Raw genomic sequence first — 19,878 nt, forward strand, 5'->3', positions numbered from 1 at the left:
TTGACGCACCGAACACCAAGAATGTACCCTAAAGTTCATTCATTCTTTGAGGCTGGAACAAATTCCTCACCGTATGTAGTAGCCTGTCCTGTAGCGAAAGAGGCAGCTATCATCGATCCGGTCCTAGCTTTCAATCCCAGCAGCCTTCATCACCTCAACATCCGATGACGAGCTCATTGGCCGCATTGCCAGAAATAACTACGCAGTTACCATGTTGCTACAGACCCATGCCCACTGCGACACCCTCTCAGTCGCCTAGTCGATCCAACAAACACTCTGAGCCCGGGACCAACCACACGCAGGCACTGATCTAGATTGGAGGAAACCTCAAAATCATCTATAGTCACTTCGCACACAAATACCACATCCCGAGAGAAGGACTAGACGATGGCTTCGATCATCTCTTCCAGCCAGACGAAATATTCATCTGCGAGGTGCCCGCTGCCGCCATTGATCTTCCTGGACACGCCTGATCATGGAGGTTACGAAATCAGCAATAATATCTTCATCGGAGACAGCATCTTTAATCCGGATATTTCTAATGGACGATATGATTCCCCAACTGGTGATGGTTTTCTCTCTTTCCCACCGGAAGCGAAATTCTTTACGGGTTATGACTATCCGCTGCCATATCTCGCGGTAGGCCAACAGGAGCGGAAAGATGAGTATGGTAAGAATGATTCGACACATGATGATTGCTAAGTGGAGAAATGAGCCAGATGAGAGAATACCCGGGCCGACACTTATGCATCAGTCTATACAGGTTAATTTTCGTCGAGACAAGATGCCGAGCAAGTCCCCCTGATTGATAGGCGTATATGCTCTATCTGATTGATGTCCCAAATATTCTTTTGACAGGATAGTCACGCGAAGTAGGATTCAATTGGGATTTGATTTCTGGCTACGTGAGGAGGGACGATATAATAGCTTCAATCGGCACCCCAATCATGGTAACATGCATTATCAATCAGACAGAGAAAGATTTAATAGGCATTGCATAGCTGAAGAATCCAAATACATTCGGAAAGTACAGAGGATTCCAGCTTGCGACTTTGAAAACCCCGGTCTATTGCAGCTCCTAAAACCTATGGCTTTGGCGTCAGACTTTCCTCTTTATCCAGGGTCCAGGTAGAGCTTTGATACTTATGACATTGAGAGATCTACCTGCGGACTGGGTTTATTATAAATGAAGTTTTCTTTGTAGTAAAATTCTTCACCGGGTTGTTTCCCATTCACCCTATGTACGTGGCCCATCCGATTGCCAGGGGTTCATTGCCACTGTTCACTGCTTACCCCGGACCTTGAAGTATGCCTCCCGTACTTCTTCGCGGGTCTCCATAAGCCCAAGCCACTTCGCAATCAAAGGGTATTCATCCAATGACAGCCCAGCAAACGAATGCATACGAAGCCAAGGCTCAAAATGATAGTCCACGGCAGTAACCCGCCCAGGGAGAATGCTCTCGCCCCCAGTCTTCGCCAACTGTCCCTCGATAACACCATAGCAACGATAGCTCTGAGCTGTATATCTTTGAAGCGCATCCTCATTCTTCTGGGCATTAAAGTGTCTGATAAAAAAGAATAATCAGCATCACTCAGCCATTCAACTCCAAATCAAGCACAAACCTGAACCAATTCGTCTGTCCCATCATCGGACCAAGAGTCGACAACAAGAAATACTCCCATTTCTCAAAGTCCACCAGATCTTGTCCCGAGTCGCCCGCCGGACCGATCGTGTTACCCTTGTCATACACACGGCGGACGTAGTTCATACAAGCACCCGATTCCCACGAGACGACACCCGTGTTGGGGTCTTCGAGGGCAGGGACACGGCCATTCTCGTTAATCTTGAGATAGACAGCGCCTTTCACGCCTTTCTCGGCATCGTCGCCCATCTCCCACTGCTTCACTTCGTATGGGACGTGGAGTGCCTCGAGTGCCATGGCTACCTTGACTGGGTTCGGGCCCGACGAATGGGCGTGCAGGAGGAGTGGCTTGATATGGCTCGCCATTTTCGGATTAGGAGATTGGTGATTATTCACTGGATGTTATTTGAGGATTATTTTATCTCAGGTAGCTCGAAGTTATAACTTATATGTTGGACGATGGCGAGATAAGGTAGTGGTGATGTAACTTGCCCGGTGGAGCCCGGGTAGTCGCCGAAGTGGACTTCGCCCGATTCTTTGGTACGTAGCAGCTATATCGAGGCCAAATTATCATGCACGTCATATTATCTCTATTCTTCTGGCTGGGGGATTGGAAAGGTTGCAGCTTTACCGGCACGCCGATTCATTGGAGGGGTTTCATCTTAATCGGATCGATTGTTGCGACGCTCATACTGTGTGATCTGGACGTGATATTAGGGATGATGAGGACGAATGTAACGATAGAATACAAATTAAAAAGGTTACATGTTTTAGAGTGCAAGATGTTGTTCCTGCCTTGTCATCATCACATTGCGAGTGTGCCACCAAGAACCGTCGCCAGTTTATTTATCCAGTGGTGCCCACCACTCATTCTGAAAGATGTTGTTTCAAGAAAACTCGAAGCTGGGCCGACGTGGTCCCTGGACTTTCCATCTCATTGATTACAATGCGGTATCATTTCGATGCACCCCTCCGAAGGAATATTCCTAAGTGCACAAGGGCCTCCAGGGCTAGATCAGCACGTGATTGATTCTCTACGGAGGGCCGGAGAAATAACAACATAAGTTTGCTGTGTCCAGTCACCTTGGAAAGCCATCCGTCGCCGCAGGAGGGGGCTACCACAATGAGATGGCTCGGGTCTACTCGGGGTGATACAGTGGCATTTCACACCGGACCGACGCATCACTCGGGTGGGAGATCTTGAAGCATGCTCGCTCTGGTATAACAAGGCCTATAACTACCGGGTCATAGAGCTATCAACTCCAGGTCCAGTTGGAAATTTCTACTTATCGAAGAGCCTGGCAGTCGTCAAAGCCGGATTTCTTATCCGCACAGTAAATCTGGCAAGCAGACAAATGCAGTTGACAGGGGATGACAATGCTACTATCAAATTGAACTCATTTCCAGCCCAGGCACAAATTTGAGGGGCATCCCCTCCCACAAGTAAATGTTAAGAGACTCTAAAGCTGCCAATGGGAAGCTCCGGAAACTGTCTTGTATCATCCTCCGGCATTGGAACATTCCAGATCTGTCCAACCTGATATGGGGGTACTTTGAGTCCTTGTTTGCGATTCAGTCCTCGTATGGCCATTCAACCTGTACAGTGAATTCAACACATAACCCACGGCGACTGCCCAGGTGAGAAACCCTAGTAGTCTAGACTCCATGGACTGTGGATACTGTTCCGGATTCGTGGTGTAATTGGGCCATCTCGGCGCCATAGCTGACGATCGCTGAGTGGAAATCGTGAAGAGAGAAATTGAAACATGAACTTTAGTTCAATGGTTCAAGTATGTACACGGAGAACGAGGAATTTCTATATGCCATCAATTTGTGAAAACTCCATTTAACACCCAAAATCAAAGAAAATTAGCCCTTGGATCCATCGCTAAGGACTCACTGCAGCAACTGCCGCGACCAGCGCGTCGAGGGCAGAGCTATGTGTCGAAGCATCCACCACCGCCTGAATGGGACCAGCCCAATTGACGCCGAATTGGCCTTTTTCATTGCGATCGTTGGCCCAAATGCTTTCCGCACAGCTGCTGATGACCTCCTGGTACAGAGCATGCGGGGACGCTTTCTGCAGCTTCCGCAGATTGCGAATGAAGATGCCCTTGAATTGTGTGCCGTCTGGGAGACACTCGGGCTCACAGAATTCGTGGATCACATTGTTGGAATCGGCCAGTGTTTCGATAGCAACCTTTGCGATCTTGTTGGCTGAGGGTATGTATGTGTTGTTCGGTGCCGCTTTGTCCAACTCGACTAGCCCGCCGAGGACGACCCCCTGGTTGTATGACCATCTGTAGAATGTTAGAAAAGGGGCGAGATATTGTCATGGGGTCAATAGATCATACACAGTATCAGCATTATTCTGGCAGTTCTCCAAAAGTCCATCATTGATAGTCCCATTTTCACCAAAGAAACTCTGCGATGTGAACCAGTCCCATTCTTTCTGAGCCCAACGGACATAGTACTCTTTTCTCTCGGGGACTCGGTTGGCAAGATGTGCTGCGACGGACATAAACAGTTCGTTCGTGATCGAATTGACATATGTGCTCGACGGGTTCCAAGGAATACCACCGCCGCCACAATTTGTGCCCCATGCATCCACCTACTCATAATTAGCATAAACATAGAATGAGGGCCTGAGGCTATACATACCAAGCTCTGGAAAATTCCCTCCGCCAATTCCAGGTATGTTGCTTCCTTGGTCACGTCGTATGCGCCAATCCATGCCAAGGCCCACCACCCATCATCGTCATAGGCCTGATCAAGCCACTGGCTGGCATTGACAGCATTCGATTGTTGATTCCCACGCGTAAAAACAGTCTTGTGCTCAGGTCCGGGATTCGGGTTCGATACAGGCCCCACGTTGAATGTATTATTGAAGACATATGTCGCGGTGGCCATCACTGCTGGGTCCAGAGCAGCTAAATCCGCGATTGTATTCATGCAGCTCGCACCATCCCACCAACCACATGTATCCCAAATGCCACTCGAGGCATTATACCAGCCCTGGAGGGTTTCGAGCGCCTCGCGGGCTCGTATTCGCGCGTCATCGGCGACCGCATCGCCTGTGAGTAGGAGCGATACTAGCGAGGGAGCTAGAAGACTATGGCGTAAGAACAGCATGGTCGAGAGGTGCCAATGCAAAAAGGAAACCACTATTGAAACGGAAGCCAGAATTGGGAGTCCTTGGCCTCCTTAAATACGATAGCTCTGATTCCCATGCCCAGTTCCTGGACACATAGCTGCGAATCCAAAACAATTATGCATATTTGCGACTGTGGCGCCTTGGTTGGCGATCAGTTCCAAGCTGGTCCACCGTCGCGGATCGCTGGACCCCTGATCTGCAAATGATCGTCCTCATTGTGAGACTGAAACACATTCATCAGTGTGTGTCGCTGGCAAACCAAGGAACCGGCCTTGCAGAATGACCGGTCCGATCACAGTCAATTTAGAAATGCCCCCTATTCCACCTGATCAAAGGGGACAGTTGTGTTCTTCGGCCTTCAGACAGGCATCCAGGCGCTGCCTTGAGCGCTCATCCCTTGCAAGGCTGAGCGCCCCGCTATTGTTCGTCAGTTGAAAGAGTCGAGTCGACGACCAAGAGTCCAGATTTCCATTGTGAACAACTCATCGCTTCAGACCCGCTATGAGTTCATCTGAGTTGAATCTTCTATCAGGGTCTCGAACAGCACCGTCTGAATAAAGTCCACTTGGAGGCCCATCGGTTTCGAATTGATTGCCTGTTCGTTGCATCTCATTGGCCCATCGCAATGATCCACGAAAGTGATTCCAACGCGACCGCGCTTTCTGGAACCCGGCTGCAATGCAATGGAAATCTAGGGCTGTATCGGAATTCAATTTTTGTGTGCTCGGGTGCAGTCGGTCAAGACAGGGAAGTAGTGACTGCTGTGTCTATGAGACACAGGCACAACATTGAAATCGGCCTATTGCCGGACTGACGTCAGCTCCAGTTCCAAGGATGTCATCGTGGAAGACGTGATGTGTTTCCCCTGTGTCTCCAGCCAAAGGGAGAGTTTGGTGCTCTCAACCGGGTCCACTCTCTTGAAACAGTTGGCCAGAGTGGAAAATGGACCCTTTCGCTTAATTTCACGATCGGGTTGGCACTGTGATACAATGAGACAAACATACCACGCGAGTCAATGCAAATGCTTGGCCATCTTCACATCCTCTGGCTTTTATTGACTGCATCGCTAATGCATCATGAGGACATAGAGAGACAGGGCTGCAGAAGCGGCAGGATGGCCAAGTAAACCCAGGGACTGGGCATCCCTTCCATTGCAACTCTGAGAGACCTGGTATAAATGTCTCACTAGGTGGTGCGGCATGAGAGTAATTGCAAATTCGTGCTGAACTGATTGACTACATCGGTGAATGGAGTATATACAGTTGATAGGAACTATAATAACACAATGTGACATCAATCACCAGATCATAGCACCCGAGGGCTAAAAGGACTCATGGATCTTCACGACATCGATTTAAATACTCATTGATCCGCCAAATGATATATATCCATTATCTTGCAGACCTGATTTCACTTCTCTATTCTGTCGTGAGCTTTGTACCCGACGTAGGGACGCCGGGCATATCCACTCTAGAAAAGACAGAACATGTTATTCTTCCAAATTGGACAGTCAGATCTAGAGAAAATCACGTTCTGTTAGTGGGTGATAGAAGCGCTGAGCCAATTCTATGACTATCCCGGAGCTTCCAAGTAGATCCAAAGTCTCCCACAGATATGTCCAGCCGCGATGCCCTATTTTGCTTCGGGTTTTATTCATTCCGATAGGCTTTGACAGACTGACTCTTTCGTTTGCTAGACGTGTTGAAATATATTGCGGATGTCCAGTATCTTCCCCGAACTTCTTCGTGCTGAATAGTAGGTATGACGGCAGCGTCCGATTCCCCACGGTCCAGCCGTGAACCTCGATAGCCTGTACAAGCTACACGACAACCTCGAACAGGACCACTGCTGACACAGTCACCTCGGACACAACCTCGCACACTGTCGGTATCCACGTGTTCTACAACACCACCAATCTCATCCGGGAGTTGCACCACAAGGGCGATTCCTGGGTTGAGGGACACTTCCATGCGGAATGTATCCCCGGGACGCAGATCGCGTGCATCAGCTGGCTCGATAAAGCGCACCCGGGTGCCCGGCTGTATTTCCAGGCTGGACATGAGGTCTCTGCTATTTCGGAGTATGTGTGGACGAAGGGCATTTGGTCGGCGGGGAGACTGGCGCTGCCTCCTGCATGATTATGAGGCTTGGCAATTCTATGTCGGCTTTTTCAGATGCATGTCAGATTGACGATCAATTGGACTCATCTTTTAGTGAATTAATTGATTGCGTTGATCATCTCCACGTGTAGATCCTGGGCTGTTTCCCCGCTGGGCGTTCTGACTCAGGAGATGATGGGGGCGGAAAAGAGTCGTATAACCACTGTGTTTTGGGAATATTCTCTCCCAATTATACATCAGATGCGTTGATGAGTCCGCTATCCGAATCTTCTTTTTTTCATCGCCTCTCAAACATGGTCACAAAGCCTTCTTCCAGCTCTCTGGCAGATAGACAGCTCACCTTCCAAAACGCCACTATCGAAGATATCCCAACCATCAAAGCCATGGTCGACGCTGCGTATTCGAAATACATTGAGCGCATTGGCAAGCGCCCAGCGCCCATGACAGCAGACTGGGCCGAAATGATGAAACACTATACCATTCTCGTCCTGAGAGATAGCGAACGGGCGGTCGGCTCGATCGCCTACCACCGAGAGGATCGCACCAACTCGCTTAAAATCGAGAACGCGGTGGTGGATCCGACCATCCAGGGTCGGGGGTATGGATCCTACATGATCAGTTATGTGGAGAAGGAAGCGCTCAAGCAGGATCTGCACAGCGTTACATTGTACACGAATGTGAAGATGGTTGAGAACATTGGGTACTATGGGCGATTAGGGTTTGAGAACGAGGGGACGCTGATCGAGGAGGGGTTCGAACGGGTTTATTTTCGTAAGAGGCTTGAATAGAGGAGTTGATACGAGTGCTGGGGAGTTTCTTTTGGTTTATAATCCCTGGCCCCCCCCCGCTGTTAGACTTGGGGGCCACTATATATCAACGGGCCGCAGCACGATCCCCGCAACTAGAGGGGAGGAGAAGAGGGATTCTTTTTCTGAAATTGGTATCTGTATTTCGATTAAATACATTAGAATCACTGTGATTCGTCTAGAGGACTTTCCGTCCTTTTCAAAGTATATACATGGGCTCCGTCATCAGAGAGGGGGGTAGGAATGGGACCATGGAGAGGTATGTTGGTGAGGAGAGAGGAAAGGAGACATCAAAGTAGTGACAAGATCGTGGGGAAATGAGTGGAACAATGACAGAGTCTAGGTCATACCACATTAACAAAGGAAAAAGATTATAAGTGGTAAACGCGGATGGCTCGGAGGTATATAAAAGACAAAAACGGAAGGGTCATAGACTGATTCATCTCCATGCTACAGGAGCCGGCCGTTCTGGGAAATTCTCTTTGCTGGAACGCCCGCTGGACTCCTCATCGGGGTAAGCAGGCTCACTCGTAATCTCAATGGTAGTATGTTGGTACACTTTTCCGATCGGGGCCAGTTCATGGTCATGGGGTTGTTGCCCTCGTGCGGTGGGGGACACAATTTGTTCGGTCGAGCCGTGGCGGTCGAGATCATCATTGAAAGAACCACCAATTTTGCGCTTGTGTGGATCTGCAGTGATGGTGGTTATATTGTCTGCTCGCCTCCCTCTGCTGCTGGTGAATTTGTTGTAAGAGTTGTCCTGACTCGGCTCCGAGTCGATGATCAGGTTGCGGCGGGTGAGGGTATAAAGGATGACATCAACCAACCCGGAGCTAGTGATGATAGCTCCGGCACAGCAGAAGAATGTAATACTGGGTTCATCACGATTGGCCGAGGCCATACGACCTGCTGCAAGAGGGAGCGATAGAGTGACGTAGACGATTGGGTATATGGTCATGTATCCGACAACGCGTCGGAGACGCTGAAGACTTTGCAGCTGGGGACTGCCGAGGATGGCAGAGGCTGCAATATGTCGGCGAAGCTGAAGGTACATGATGGCGTAAAGAAGCACTGTCCCGAATTCGGCGATGAAAATCCAAATGTAGTGAGTCCAGAGACGAGTCGCTTCGTATTCCTGGCTGATCCAGCACCAGGCCCCTGCTGGCACGAAGACGTTGCTGCCGTGGATTGCCAATGGAATGATCACCATCAAAACCACAACGCCCCAGATACCGACAACAAAGCAGACGAACACTTTGTAGCTCATTTTATGCCCCCAGACAACCAAAAGGAATGTGTGGAAGGCAATGGCCAACACGAACAGACCACTGCTGGGATCTCCAAGTTGCAGCCACAGTCCTTGGAGGAAGCATGCGGCGCTGCCGGATGTAATTTCATCTGTCAAAATCCATCTTAGACAAAGAATGAATGCAAGCGACTGTAGGAAATCTGCCAGGACTAGGTTATAGATCAAGATGATGTACTGGTTGTAACCAATGTATCGTGAATAGCTGCCACGCCAGAAGAATAGTCGATAGGTGATGAATCCAAGAAGCACCGCAGTTGCGATGAGGGAAAAAAGAGCCATGACGGAAATCGCTATTAACCCTCGTCGGTGAGATACTGGGAGAGGGTCGATATCAAGCTCCGCGAAGTTGGTCAATCGCGCGACCAATGAGTGCTCATTATCTCTGGGCATTAAGCCCATGAGAATGAGCGTCGACATTTTTGCAATGTCTTGATGGAATTTTTGTAAACGGTCGTTATCATTGCCTGGTCCAAGGTGGGTGTGGAGGTGGCGAAGTGACGTCTCCAGCGTCACTGACCACGATCCGATGAAGGCCGGACAATGGAGATATATAAACCCAATACAAGTGCCAGTGAATGGGTAATAAGTTATCAACGTTATATTATACCTCTGCAATTGGTCACCAGTCGTGAAAAGGAGACAAAGGATCAAGCCGAGGGTCAGAGGTTACAGTCAAAAAAGAAACACGACTGCAAGAAGCAGATGCAACGAGAGAAGAAAGACCCCAGCGCCACACTAAGTTGTACGGGGACAGATCGAACTTAGAATCTCATAGGCCGAGATAATGGAATGATAATTGAACCATTCCTCTCGTGCGTCAATAGCATTGGGGGAATACGGACACCTGAAGGGGAGTGATCTTCATGGTATTTTGTACTTTCGCAGCCCCGAGCCCGTGAATCCCTGTATACAACGTCGACGGAGTATTGTTCTCCAGCTTAGCCTATTTAGCTCAAGTTTAGCCCAAATGGACCAAGTAGGCGACGGGCATTGCCACGCGATGTGAGATAATAACGGCGAAGTTTAGTTAGATGACTTACGTTTACGACGCACAAGCCCATAGTCTCAGGTTACCTAAAAGGGCACTAAATCAGGGGAACTGCCTGGGAACAATCCATAGAAAAAGCAAAGCCCATTTCCCTCATTTCCAGATCCACCAAGCCTTGCCACGGTGTCTAGATCTAGTGTCCAAGGCCAAAGCACAAGCTGGTTCCTTGATAGGGGGCTCGGATCGCCTCAATCGTACGTTCGCTGCAGGGGCAATGATTCTGGGGCACTAGAGCAGGATGGGGGCGCCCATGGGCTTTGGAAAACATCTACGGAGTACGGAGTGTGCTTTTGCCTTATCCACACTCTTTTGGCTCGCCTGGAAGTCTTTTAGGCCGATCGGCGAGGCTAGACTGTGTTAGTGTGTTCGTTCAGATCAAAGAAAGGCAAGAAAAATGCAAGGAAAAAAAAACGTGGACATTCAAGGCGCACTATCGGATCCAAGCAGGAAGCATTCCCCGCATGAGAAGGTCTCCGGTTGACCGGCATTGCAAATAGAACGCCATGTCTGACGTCCTGCATATACGCTATACCGAAACGTGTTGATCGCTGTGGTTACAATGATGCATTGAGCAGTACGGAGGAGTGGACATTCAACTCTCTTGGCCCTGCGATTGGGTCGGGTTAAGCTTCGGTCCACCTGGACATCCCCCGTCCACAAATCAATTCTCCAGGTTTTCCGTGGAGTCACAGGGCGTTGTTCTTCTTTTGCAACTTGGCCCCGAAGGTAGGCGGTCATTCCCATTTCCCATCACTTTGTCTGCACATAAGATAGAAGGATCAATAAGTGATCATTGAACATCACGCGAGCTGCAGCCTCTCGTCAGACCTCCTTACTGAGAGTTGCATTTATCATGAGCCGGAGGGCAGCCCATGCCCGGACAGACTCCGAGCTAGCGGAGTTCCAAGTGGGGATTGGCCCTAGAGCCCTGGAGATCAACCATCGGAAACCAAAGGATTATTACGCACGGCGACCTTGAGCCGCTAGCAGCGATCTTGTGAGAAGGTCTGCCCCGACACAAAGCGGGTGAGCAGTTTGGAGATGTCTCAGATTCGTCAGGGGTAAATCGGAAGCAGCCGAGCTTTTATATTGCATGAATGTAGCACATTCGACAGTTCATTCGACAGTTCGACCGAGCTGTCAGATGTTCCATGGCCTTCTAGAGTATGGAATGATCGGATATCAATTACTTTTTGCCACTAGTTAGGGCGAGTAAGCTCAGCTCACGCCCTGTTTCATCTACTCCGTATTATCCACACATTTGCCTTTGGCTCTTGGCCCGCTCGGCGCCGATCCGAATTCCACCGGCTATCTTCCTGGGCTCAGAGTCGAAGATCAAAGAGATTGACGCCGATTGGCACCGATTGGCACCCTATTAGAAAGAGTTTAAAGCTTAACCCCCTAAAACATTGAAGATAGCTGTCCTAATAACACCTACCGGCGACGTCAAACTCATGTCCCTGAACCTTCTTTCGCCACTTGACTATGTTCTTTTTACTATGACATAGACGAATTTATGGATACGATATAGAGTACGGAATGGTATATAGCCTAGTTCGCCCATACCCCATCTAAGCGCAATTTGCCCAGTGCGGAAGCGGCAGCCACTTCTCATATTGGAGCGGCAAATTTGGAGATGGAGTTATACGATCTCTCGGGATTCCTCTTTTTTATTGGGGGTATTCATAAGACCATATCGTCATGCGATCAGCCTGTGTCCAAGATGTTCATCGTGAGATAGGTCAGCTAAGCCATGGATTACCCCGTGTTCCACCTTCTAGAAGTTTGTACGCTTATAGCAAGCGACAATACTTCGTGGTAAACTTCACTCCATTTTAATCCTCCCAATTTTGATAGAAAATACAAATATTTATCCTCGCATAAATCGATTCAGCATCGGCAAGGGACTTGTTTGCGGAAAATTATACCCCCAAATCTGTCCGTTCAATGGTCGATGGCCGATCCCTGATCTCGAAATTTCCCACCCCGGCAAGTCGCTTATTCGCAATCAGGCAAGGAGTACTTCGTATCCCGCACTCCGCACGGAGATTTGACCTTGTGAATATGTAGCTAAAAAGAAATAGTCCCTTGGATAGCGTGCCCCGTATAATGAAACCACTCCCCATGGTACTTTTGCTAATCCGCATTTCATGTGATCGCCCCATCGTTCTTTCGCAGTCCTCTCGACATATACATTGTGAAACACAGTCTCCGGACGCCGAAAGCTATGTTGTGCATGGAACAGACTCTAACGTCTAACCAGACGACCCCCTGAATGAGCACTCCGGTCCCAGGTTGCTGTAGGACGTTTTGAAACTGCATACCCTGGTCTTCAGCTGTGGGTAATCTCCACTTGCCTGGCAGCATGTGATTTTAACCGGATTCTGGATGTTGGAATCAGTGTCGATGTCTAAACTGGCGTAAGTTCCAGGGGGAATGAGCTGTAGTGGAAAATTAGCGGCACGCTACACTCTCGATAGTCATTGACTCGAAAAGCAGCTATCACGATGCCGAGGTCCATGGGGGCGGCAGAATGACTGGCTATGTTGGTCTAGAGCGGGGCTCGCTCAGAAACAGCTGCTAGACGAAGGACGTGTTGCTTTTGTCCATGGTGAATGCGTCCAAGATCTGCATTTCCTGATAACACTATGGAGTAATGCTCGTAGCTATGGTGGGTCTGGTTGATGGCATATGCAAGAATTCGGACATCCTAGCCAATGGGCTTTTACGCTACAGGTCAAGACTTCGCTCTGGCCATATGGACGGAGTACAGTTCCAGAATAAGCCTGTGAATCCGGTTCTTCCCACTGATCGGCCGGCTGCTGTTCCGATTTTTGCTTAGGCGGATGCTTGAATTGAGGTGAGATTTTGAAAGGAAATAAGGGATTATTTTCGTGTCTATCTTTGTCGTCACAAGGAATTTCAATATCTAGACTGTCACATACTCCATCCGAGAAGGAAGGTCCTCAAACACAATCACATGGGGTCCGCCTCGAAGTAGCTCAAAGGGGTCGCTGTCGGCGAGTCATGATCGTGCTGCAGGTTTCAGACATGCATGGTTGATGTAGCATTGGGAATATGGATATATTGCATCCTACAAGAGCGGGATATATGGAGAAATGGAAGGGCAGCTCTTGTTCAAAGGACTTTTGCTCGAAGTGGAGGACCTTGCTCGGTTATTATACGCCGTGCCGTCTTCTGTTACGCCGAGCTCAAGCTTTGGTATCGGCTGCCTCCGTGGCCTAGATTCCATGTGAATAATGTGTCCAGGCTGTTCTGGTATGGTCTCTGGTATTAGCCTGCCCCGTGCAGCCCAGCAGTCCATGCTAGATATGCTCATCTCTGCAGGAATGTTGTCGTGATAGCTATCCAATATTGACTGGTGACGCGCGGGCACAAGACTGTGCGCAATGCACAGAGTGATATCAACGGAATGGTGTGACAAGATGCTTGCAAGACGCGAGCCTTCAGAGCATTGTCCACTCTTTCTGCAAAAGACGAGGCTAGTAGCACCAGTCTCCACGACTCATAAGATCAAAAAGGCAAAGTCAGAGGGTGATAGCAATAGTACAGCCTAATAGCTAGATGCTGGTCTCTCTTATTCCACAATATGAACAAATCAAAGCGCTGCATGATGCTAAATCATTCTTGTATCATAGCCCAAGCCCACAACTAGGTGAACGGGAAGGAAGCTCATGGCATTCATCAATCATCAAAACAAATATAAAAAGGCCACTGGGCCGATAACAAGAAAAAGAAACAATGCAAAGAAATCACTGAGAAACATCCAAGATGACAAGACAAATGGTGGGGGTATCATGAGTTCGTCAAGCTATTGCGTGCAGCAACAGTATATCCATTTCCCATGCATGAAATGAAGAAAAGCCCTTTCCCCCCAATGATTTTCACGTAAGAAACATGTCGCATGAATTATTCCCTTCCGCTAGTCCCGGTTTATCTCCGTCGAGAGTGGCGGGAATCACGGCGACCGATGCCGTCGTCTTCCTCGTCTTCTTCCTCCACTGGTGCGGGTGTGCGACGCTCCGTACGCCTCTTCGGCCGGCGGCGGCGGTTCGAGCTGATGTTACTTGCTGAATCGTCTGGTGCAAGAGAGCGATCGTCGTCAAGGAGGAAGTCGTCTTCGCCGCCACTTTCCCATGTGCCGACACCAGAGAATGGCGTGCCTAGACGTGCTTCGACGTGGGAGCCTCGGCGGGTTTGGTTTGCGACTGAGAGACCGGCGCTCCGTTCGCGGAGCGCGCGGCGGATAACTTCGGCTTTGCAGTGCAGGGCTTCGAATGCATCTTCGAGGGCTTCCATGCCTAGGAAGATGTCACGCTCGACTTCAGCCAATGCAGCGATTTCTGTTTCCTCGTCCAAGGCGATCGGGGCGCCAAAAGAGGCTGAGTAGGATAGTCCGCTGGTTGCCTGGCTTGGTGGTCGGAAGCTGCCATCCATGTAACTGGGAGTCGGTCCTCGGGAAATACCTCCAGCACCCAAGGGTGTGTTGGAGCGACTTCCCCAGCGAGAGCCAGATGTAGCAACAGAGGGACCTGTGTCTTCCGCGCCGCTGCGAAGGAACCCGTCGAATCGGCCAGATATGAGAATCTCCCACTCGTCATCACTGATAGCGGATAAGGTGGCGAGAATGTGGTGGAGAGAGGGGTTGTTCAACATAAACATAGCAGTCTCCGGGTCGCGGGGGAGGGATGATAGTCGGTAAAGACGCTGAATGGCCGAGGCCGATGAGACAAGCGCAGAAGGCTTCGGTCGGGGCTTTTCATCACCGGATCGTGGGACAGGAGTAGCAGAATTGATGCCGAGCAAAGAGCAGAATAAGGAGCGTTGGTGGGAGTGGAGGTGCGTGAGCATAGCAAAGGTCAATGTTTCATCGTCGACTTCATTAGGAGCACTAGTGCCTGGGTCGTTCTGCTCGTAAAGCCATTTGTCGACGGCGACTTTTGTCTTTCGCGATTGCCTGATGAAGTGCTCACGGTACTCTTCAGGAACATCGACGTCAAGCTTTTGCATTGGGATATGCTCATCGCCTGGTGCACCGGTATCGACAGTAGCTGGCGCCATCGTGAAAGGAGGCCACATCGGAAGCTCCCTTCGGCCAGAAACGAGCTCCAGAACCTCGCCCCAGCTCACCCCATCCGGCCGATCCTCAAACTCCGCTTGGTCGCAAATCTGGCAACTACATGGTTCAGACGAGATATCGCGCGCGAATACTGCTTCGAGACGATCCAATAGACGCCGGGCGACGGATCGATATCCTGTAGCCACAGCAAGAGATCCATTCTTGCTCATGACTTTCTGATAGTCATCTAATAAGCGGTTATATGGATCAAAGATTTTCCCAGCGACAGCCCGGGAGTGGGCTTGTCCTTGCGAGAATGGATCAGTCTGGCCGATGCCAGCCAGCAGTGCCCTCGAGACTTTATGATCCAGTCCACCATTTTTCAACAAGTAATCCACACGAGGTATAGTGGCGGGCATTTCAGGCGGAGGTGGAGGCGGTGGGGGTGCTCCAAACGCGTTCGGGTTCATAGGCTTCACAAAATCGATCGATTCTTCATCGCTGGCAGGGCGGCGGTGGGACATAGACGATCGGTTCTGGGTGCGGGAGGGAGGCTTGGTGGGCGGGGTCATGGGCTTTCGTGGTACTGAATGCTGCTGATTGGGAGCAATGGATGTCGCGTCGGATCCATTGGGCGACTCTGGGCCGATATCACGAAGTGTGACGTTGGACTGTGAGGCGGACATGGTCGAGCGGCTCGACCGTTTGGGTAGTTTCATATCATCGTAAATCTTTGGTTTGGACTTGTGGCTTGACGAGCGAGCCGGTTCGCTCTCCTCCCTGGTGCTTTTAGATCTTGTAGGCGTCTCTGTTCTCGAAGTCTTGCTGGACTTGGACTTGTCGCTGTCATCCCGCTTCGATCGTAAACTCGATGAGGACCTGTTAATCTCCGCTCTGATCCTGATGCTTGCTTTCTTCTTGGGTTTATCCTCCTTGTCATTCTCGTTAACAACACTGTCCTTCCTCGCCGACTCGTGGTCTAGGCCAGTCAAGGGCGGACTAGGAGGCGCATGGTGATTTTCGGTGCGGTGATGGCCGGCGCCATTTGTCTTCCCATCTTCATCGAGTTCCGTCAAATCGGTCGGGTCCGGCGTGGGGATATTGGCTTTTCGAACGTCCTCCTTGCTGTGAGCTTTCGAGAAATTGGGATAGGGTAGACTGCTTCTCGATTCGAGGAACGAAGCTGTTCCCGACCGAGTGGTGTCAAGGCCAGGCATCGAGGACCGGCGTTGACGGGCGGTATTGGATGATATTGAGGAGGACCGAGCCGTGGGAGAGTCGAGGTCACGATCCTTGGTTGACGAGCGGGTCGATGACTTGGAGGTCGGCTTGGGAGTTTTCGACTTCTTCCTATCGTCTCGGTTTAGTCTAACTGGAAACATGGCGAACTCGTTCGAAGATCGAGGTGCACCCGTTCGCGAATTCGGGTCGTCGATTACCTCGTATGTCGTCTAGACTGTCGCACCGCCACTGAGGGGAATGTGATCCTATTTTTGTCTCCAATTCCCCTAGGCGCTTAAGGCGGGTGTTTCTGGTCGCTTAAAGTCACGGGCAGAATATGCAGCAACCCGGCATTCCGCGCTGGAATAATTGGCAAAGAGTAAAAAAAGAACAGAGAATAAGCTCATTCAGGTACGGCGCATGAAATTGGTGAAGTGGAGGGAAAGAAGCGCACTATGGGATTATGCGGTGAACAAGCTCGGCCCCCCTCGCCAACTGACGTGTTGTGCTGCATGGAAGCCTAAGACCAGATACTTACGCAATGCCTATAAAAGCCACTGTTCAGCCGGATTTTTGGGGTTCACAGTCTCGGCCTCGTCATCCACTGCCTGAGGTAGGAGCTACCTTTATGGCCTCTTTTTTACAGCCTACGATGATGTACGGAGTACGGAGTGTACGGCATAGGTACCCAACCACCAACATGGAGTCTTCTGGTCTCATACAAGGGATATCAGTATTACAAGGGATATCAGTATTTGGGTATCGTGTACATTGAGGGCAAACACTCCAAAATCAATCTGGTGCATGCAATCCATTCACAGCCTTGACGGGGGACGTCTCCAGCACCCAGGTTCCTTCTTCCTCACGAGCGACTCCGCCACTTTGCGCAGCTCTCATCATCTTCTCGCTCGCAGCCGTCAAATCGCCGGTGTTGTAATCCCAAACCCATCCTTCTTTCAGCCACATCCAAGTAAGATAGGCACGTAGTTCCTTGTCGTAGGGCAACACACACTTCCATTCAGGCACGAACCCCGCTTCAGTAGCATCTGTGCCTTTCCAGTCGGACGCCTTTCCACGCAGCTCATCGCGACAGAAGATCCGCCAACTATCAAGGGAATAAGCTCCAACTCCGGGTAAATGTGCAACCTCCCATGCTACGCGCATGTCTTCCTCATCAATGCATTCTTCACAACCAACATTTCGACCGTCTAGTTTGCGCGGGTAGTGAAGTTTGCGATATCTTTTGCTTTTGTTCGGGGGCTCTGAGAGCCATGTTTGAGCGAGTGTAATGCATTTCCTCGCGCGTTGATTTTGGAATCCCAGGCAATTGATCATCGACACGAGCTCTGGTTGGTCTGCCTCCGCCATCGCCTCGATTGTCGGATATCGTTCGAAGACTTTGAACAATACAGGCAGTGCAACGCCACCTCGGGTACGATTGAGAAAGATGGTTGCGATGAGCAAACGAAAAGGATCATGCGCAAGCTGTTCTTGAATGAGTCCAAAACCGGCTGCATCGATTGGGGGAAATGGGAGGCAGGATTCAGGACCAACATGCACACGTGGGAAATATGGAGAATGTTTCGGGGCTTTGGCTTTAATCAGTTCTGGATGAAGGAAATTGGTGCGTTTGACAGGTGTTGTGGGGACAGAGTTTTCAGATTGGGGTACATGGTAGCTGTCTTTAGGAGGCGATGGAATGATGGCAAGATGCGACGGAGAATCAAACAAATCATCCCAATCAGAATCGAATTGACTGGGCGCATCACTCAAGGACGAATCTGATGACAAGAAGTCCGGGGGCAGATTGAAATTTTCTAACAGCTGTTGCGTTTCTGGGGGAATAGACGTATCATACATCCAGGGAGCCCTTTTTTGCTTGCTTCTTGGAACGAGTTGAGGCTTGCCGGCTCCCACGAAATACTTAGACTGAACCTCATCACTTGGAGTCATACCTGGCAAATCATTGGTCTTCAAAAATCCAAGTCCCACTTTGCTGGATCGGCAGCAAGCGCGGGTAATACGGAACTCCGTCCGCTTCCATTAGGGCTTTGGGGGGCCTGTTTTGTTGGAGTAGAGGGCAGCGTCTGTTCTTCAGCTGCCTGGGCGAAAGGGTTTCCTTGGGTCTGTGTCTGTGCGCTCAAGCTCGCGCGCTGTTTGTTGAATTCCTTTTTGCGTTCGCGTTGGCGTTGACGTTTACGCTGATTTCGGGCTTTGTGGTGTTTTTGTTTCTTGTCATGGTCACGGGAGTCCGGTCCATTTTGCCCTTGCGGTTCTTGCAGCTCTGATTTAACAGGCGGGCTCTCGGGAATAGATACCTTCGGGGCATAAGCTGAAGCCATTTCGTCTAACAAGTGACGTGAAAGCTGAGCTTCCTCGTCATTGCTCGCATTGAGGCTCTTCAGGTCGCCGATAGCATCGATATCTTCACTTTGACGTAGATTGGCTTGAGGTTTAACGACGAGCTCGTCCACGGGCCATGATCCGGTTAAGTCAACCATCGCTGACGGTTCATTGCGGCTGTCCAGAACGGAGCCCATCGGGGTTTCAGGGGCATCCGCTTGGGCAGATCCATTTTCCTTGGCTTCAGTGGGAACTTCAGTAGAAACTTCGGTTGAGACTGGCGCCTCCACTCCCTTGGTTGTATCATCAAGCGACACAGGCTCGTCACTACGACGTCTATGTTTATCTGAGTGACGCCTCTTGGTTTTCTTGTGTTCCTTTTCTTCGTAGTGATCTGAGTCGCTCTTGCGTCGCTTGCGGTGTGAAGGTTTGGTGCTTGGCTCTTCCTCATCGTCCACTTCATCTCCAAACGTAGATACGTTTTCTGCTGCTGTAATCCCTCGATCCTCAAGGTACGTCTTGCGAACAAGGTCAATCAAGTCATTGGTACTCGGATCATCTAGCCCAGCGTTTCCAGCGATCTGGCGCACTTCGTCAGTAAATTGCGTCCTGGCCGAACGCACAACAGGCCGGGCCTGATTCGCCATGAAGGGGTGTGCCGCGATGAATTGCAACACCTCCATCTGCTTCTCCATATCGATTGAGGCAAAGATCTTATCTTCAGCCGTCATTTCCGTATCATCAATTGCCATTTGATCATCACGGTTCTCGTCCTGCACTGACACGTCCTTCATGGTTTGAGCGGGTGACTTCGGCTTGGATTTCTTCCTCTTTGTAGGTGAACTGGTAGAAGGTGTAGCGAAATGAGGCGACTTGGATTTGCTCTTTCCTTTGGGACAGGCAGCGGAGGCAGAAGAGTCGGCTGTACCATCATTCCCAAAGGGACTAGAGATACCGATATTGTCATCCATCTCCTCTCGGGATTCTTCCATGCTCACTTCCTCGGACAGGATGGTGTCAACGGCACGGTCAAAGAAGTCTTCGTCAAACTTCTTGAGGGGGTCGATGTCGAAGGAAGGAAGAGGAACAACAATAGAAATATTGCTAGAACAAGCCATCTTGGCTTGGTACCACAGTGGATGCGAGCTTGTTTA

The 19,878-nt window shown here is 50.1% G+C and overlaps 11 protein-coding genes across 11 annotated transcripts; 4 read left to right on the forward strand and 7 right to left on the reverse strand.

The window, feature by feature from the left end:
* Nucleotides 1-387: 387 nt before the first annotated feature.
* Nucleotides 388-702, forward strand: N7457_004107 (uncharacterized protein; the record flags this gene model as incomplete). The annotated part of the gene is made up of 1 exon (XM_057175152.1): nucleotides 388-702. The coding sequence occupies one exon, from the start codon at nucleotides 388-390 to the stop codon at nucleotides 700-702; it is 315 nt and encodes a 104-aa protein (XP_057032199.1).
* A 580-nt stretch (nucleotides 703-1,282) lies between these two features.
* Nucleotides 1,283-2,009, reverse strand: N7457_004108 (glutathione S-transferase family protein; the record flags this gene model as incomplete). Its single annotated transcript, XM_057175153.1, has 2 exons — nucleotides 1,283-1,565; nucleotides 1,624-2,009. The coding sequence occupies 2 exons, from the start codon at nucleotides 2,007-2,009 to the stop codon at nucleotides 1,283-1,285; spliced, it is 669 nt and encodes a 222-aa protein (XP_057032200.1).
* A 762-nt stretch (nucleotides 2,010-2,771) lies between these two features.
* On the forward strand, nucleotides 2,772-3,067 carry N7457_004109 (Glycoside hydrolase family 35; the record flags this gene model as incomplete). The annotated part of the gene is made up of 2 exons (XM_057175154.1): nucleotides 2,772-2,780; nucleotides 2,801-3,067. 2 exons carry the CDS (start codon nucleotides 2,772-2,774, stop codon nucleotides 3,065-3,067), a joined length of 276 nt encoding a protein of 91 aa, XP_057032201.1.
* Nucleotides 3,068-3,531: 464 nt separating this feature from the next.
* On the reverse strand, nucleotides 3,532-4,775 carry N7457_004110 (putative glycosyl hydrolase; the record flags this gene model as incomplete). Its single annotated transcript, XM_057175155.1, has 3 exons — nucleotides 3,532-3,943; nucleotides 3,998-4,254; nucleotides 4,305-4,775. The coding sequence occupies 3 exons, from the start codon at nucleotides 4,773-4,775 to the stop codon at nucleotides 3,532-3,534; spliced, it is 1,140 nt and encodes a 379-aa protein (XP_057032202.1).
* An 821-nt stretch (nucleotides 4,776-5,596) lies between these two features.
* On the reverse strand, nucleotides 5,597-5,861 carry N7457_004111 (uncharacterized protein; the record flags this gene model as incomplete). Its single annotated transcript, XM_057175156.1, has 2 exons — nucleotides 5,597-5,776; nucleotides 5,802-5,861. 2 exons carry the CDS (start codon nucleotides 5,859-5,861, stop codon nucleotides 5,597-5,599), a joined length of 240 nt encoding a protein of 79 aa, XP_057032203.1.
* A 697-nt stretch (nucleotides 5,862-6,558) lies between these two features.
* Nucleotides 6,559-6,935, forward strand: fleA (fucose-specific lectin FleA; the record flags this gene model as incomplete). Its single annotated transcript, XM_057175157.1, is given in 2 exon segments — nucleotides 6,559-6,592; nucleotides 6,607-6,935. 2 exon segments carry the CDS (start codon nucleotides 6,559-6,561, stop codon nucleotides 6,933-6,935), a joined length of 363 nt encoding a protein of 120 aa, XP_057032204.1.
* A 275-nt stretch (nucleotides 6,936-7,210) lies between these two features.
* On the forward strand, nucleotides 7,211-7,705 carry N7457_004113 (GNAT family N-acetyltransferase; the record flags this gene model as incomplete). Its single annotated transcript, XM_057175158.1, has 1 exon — nucleotides 7,211-7,705. The coding sequence occupies one exon, from the start codon at nucleotides 7,211-7,213 to the stop codon at nucleotides 7,703-7,705; it is 495 nt and encodes a 164-aa protein (XP_057032205.1).
* Nucleotides 7,706-8,162: 457 nt separating this feature from the next.
* On the reverse strand, nucleotides 8,163-9,449 carry gprC (the record flags this gene model as incomplete). Its single annotated transcript, XM_057175159.1, has 1 exon — nucleotides 8,163-9,449. The coding sequence occupies one exon, from the start codon at nucleotides 9,447-9,449 to the stop codon at nucleotides 8,163-8,165; it is 1,287 nt and encodes a 428-aa protein (XP_057032206.1).
* A 4,585-nt stretch (nucleotides 9,450-14,034) lies between these two features.
* N7457_004115 (uncharacterized protein) lies at nucleotides 14,035-16,542 on the reverse strand (the record flags this gene model as incomplete). Its single annotated transcript, XM_057175160.1, has 1 exon — nucleotides 14,035-16,542. One exon carries the CDS (start codon nucleotides 16,540-16,542, stop codon nucleotides 14,035-14,037), a length of 2,508 nt encoding a protein of 835 aa, XP_057032207.1.
* Nucleotides 16,543-17,173: 631 nt separating this feature from the next.
* On the reverse strand, nucleotides 17,174-18,241 carry N7457_004116 (putative pre-mRNA splicing factor; the record flags this gene model as incomplete). The annotated part of the gene is made up of 1 exon (XM_057175161.1): nucleotides 17,174-18,241. One exon carries the CDS (start codon nucleotides 18,239-18,241, stop codon nucleotides 17,174-17,176), a length of 1,068 nt encoding a protein of 355 aa, XP_057032208.1.
* Nucleotides 18,242-18,354: 113 nt separating this feature from the next.
* On the reverse strand, nucleotides 18,355-19,842 carry N7457_004117 (uncharacterized protein; the record flags this gene model as incomplete). Its single annotated transcript, XM_057175162.1, has 1 exon — nucleotides 18,355-19,842. The coding sequence occupies one exon, from the start codon at nucleotides 19,840-19,842 to the stop codon at nucleotides 18,355-18,357; it is 1,488 nt and encodes a 495-aa protein (XP_057032209.1).
* Between the last annotated feature and the right edge of the window lie 36 nt (nucleotides 19,843-19,878).

This window comes from Penicillium paradoxum, assembly GCF_028828445.1.
Source record: "Penicillium paradoxum strain IBT 22861 chromosome Unknown utg000004l_segment0_segment0, whole genome shotgun sequence".
In the NCBI taxonomy this organism is placed as follows: domain Eukaryota; kingdom Fungi; phylum Ascomycota; class Eurotiomycetes; order Eurotiales; family Aspergillaceae; genus Penicillium; species Penicillium paradoxum.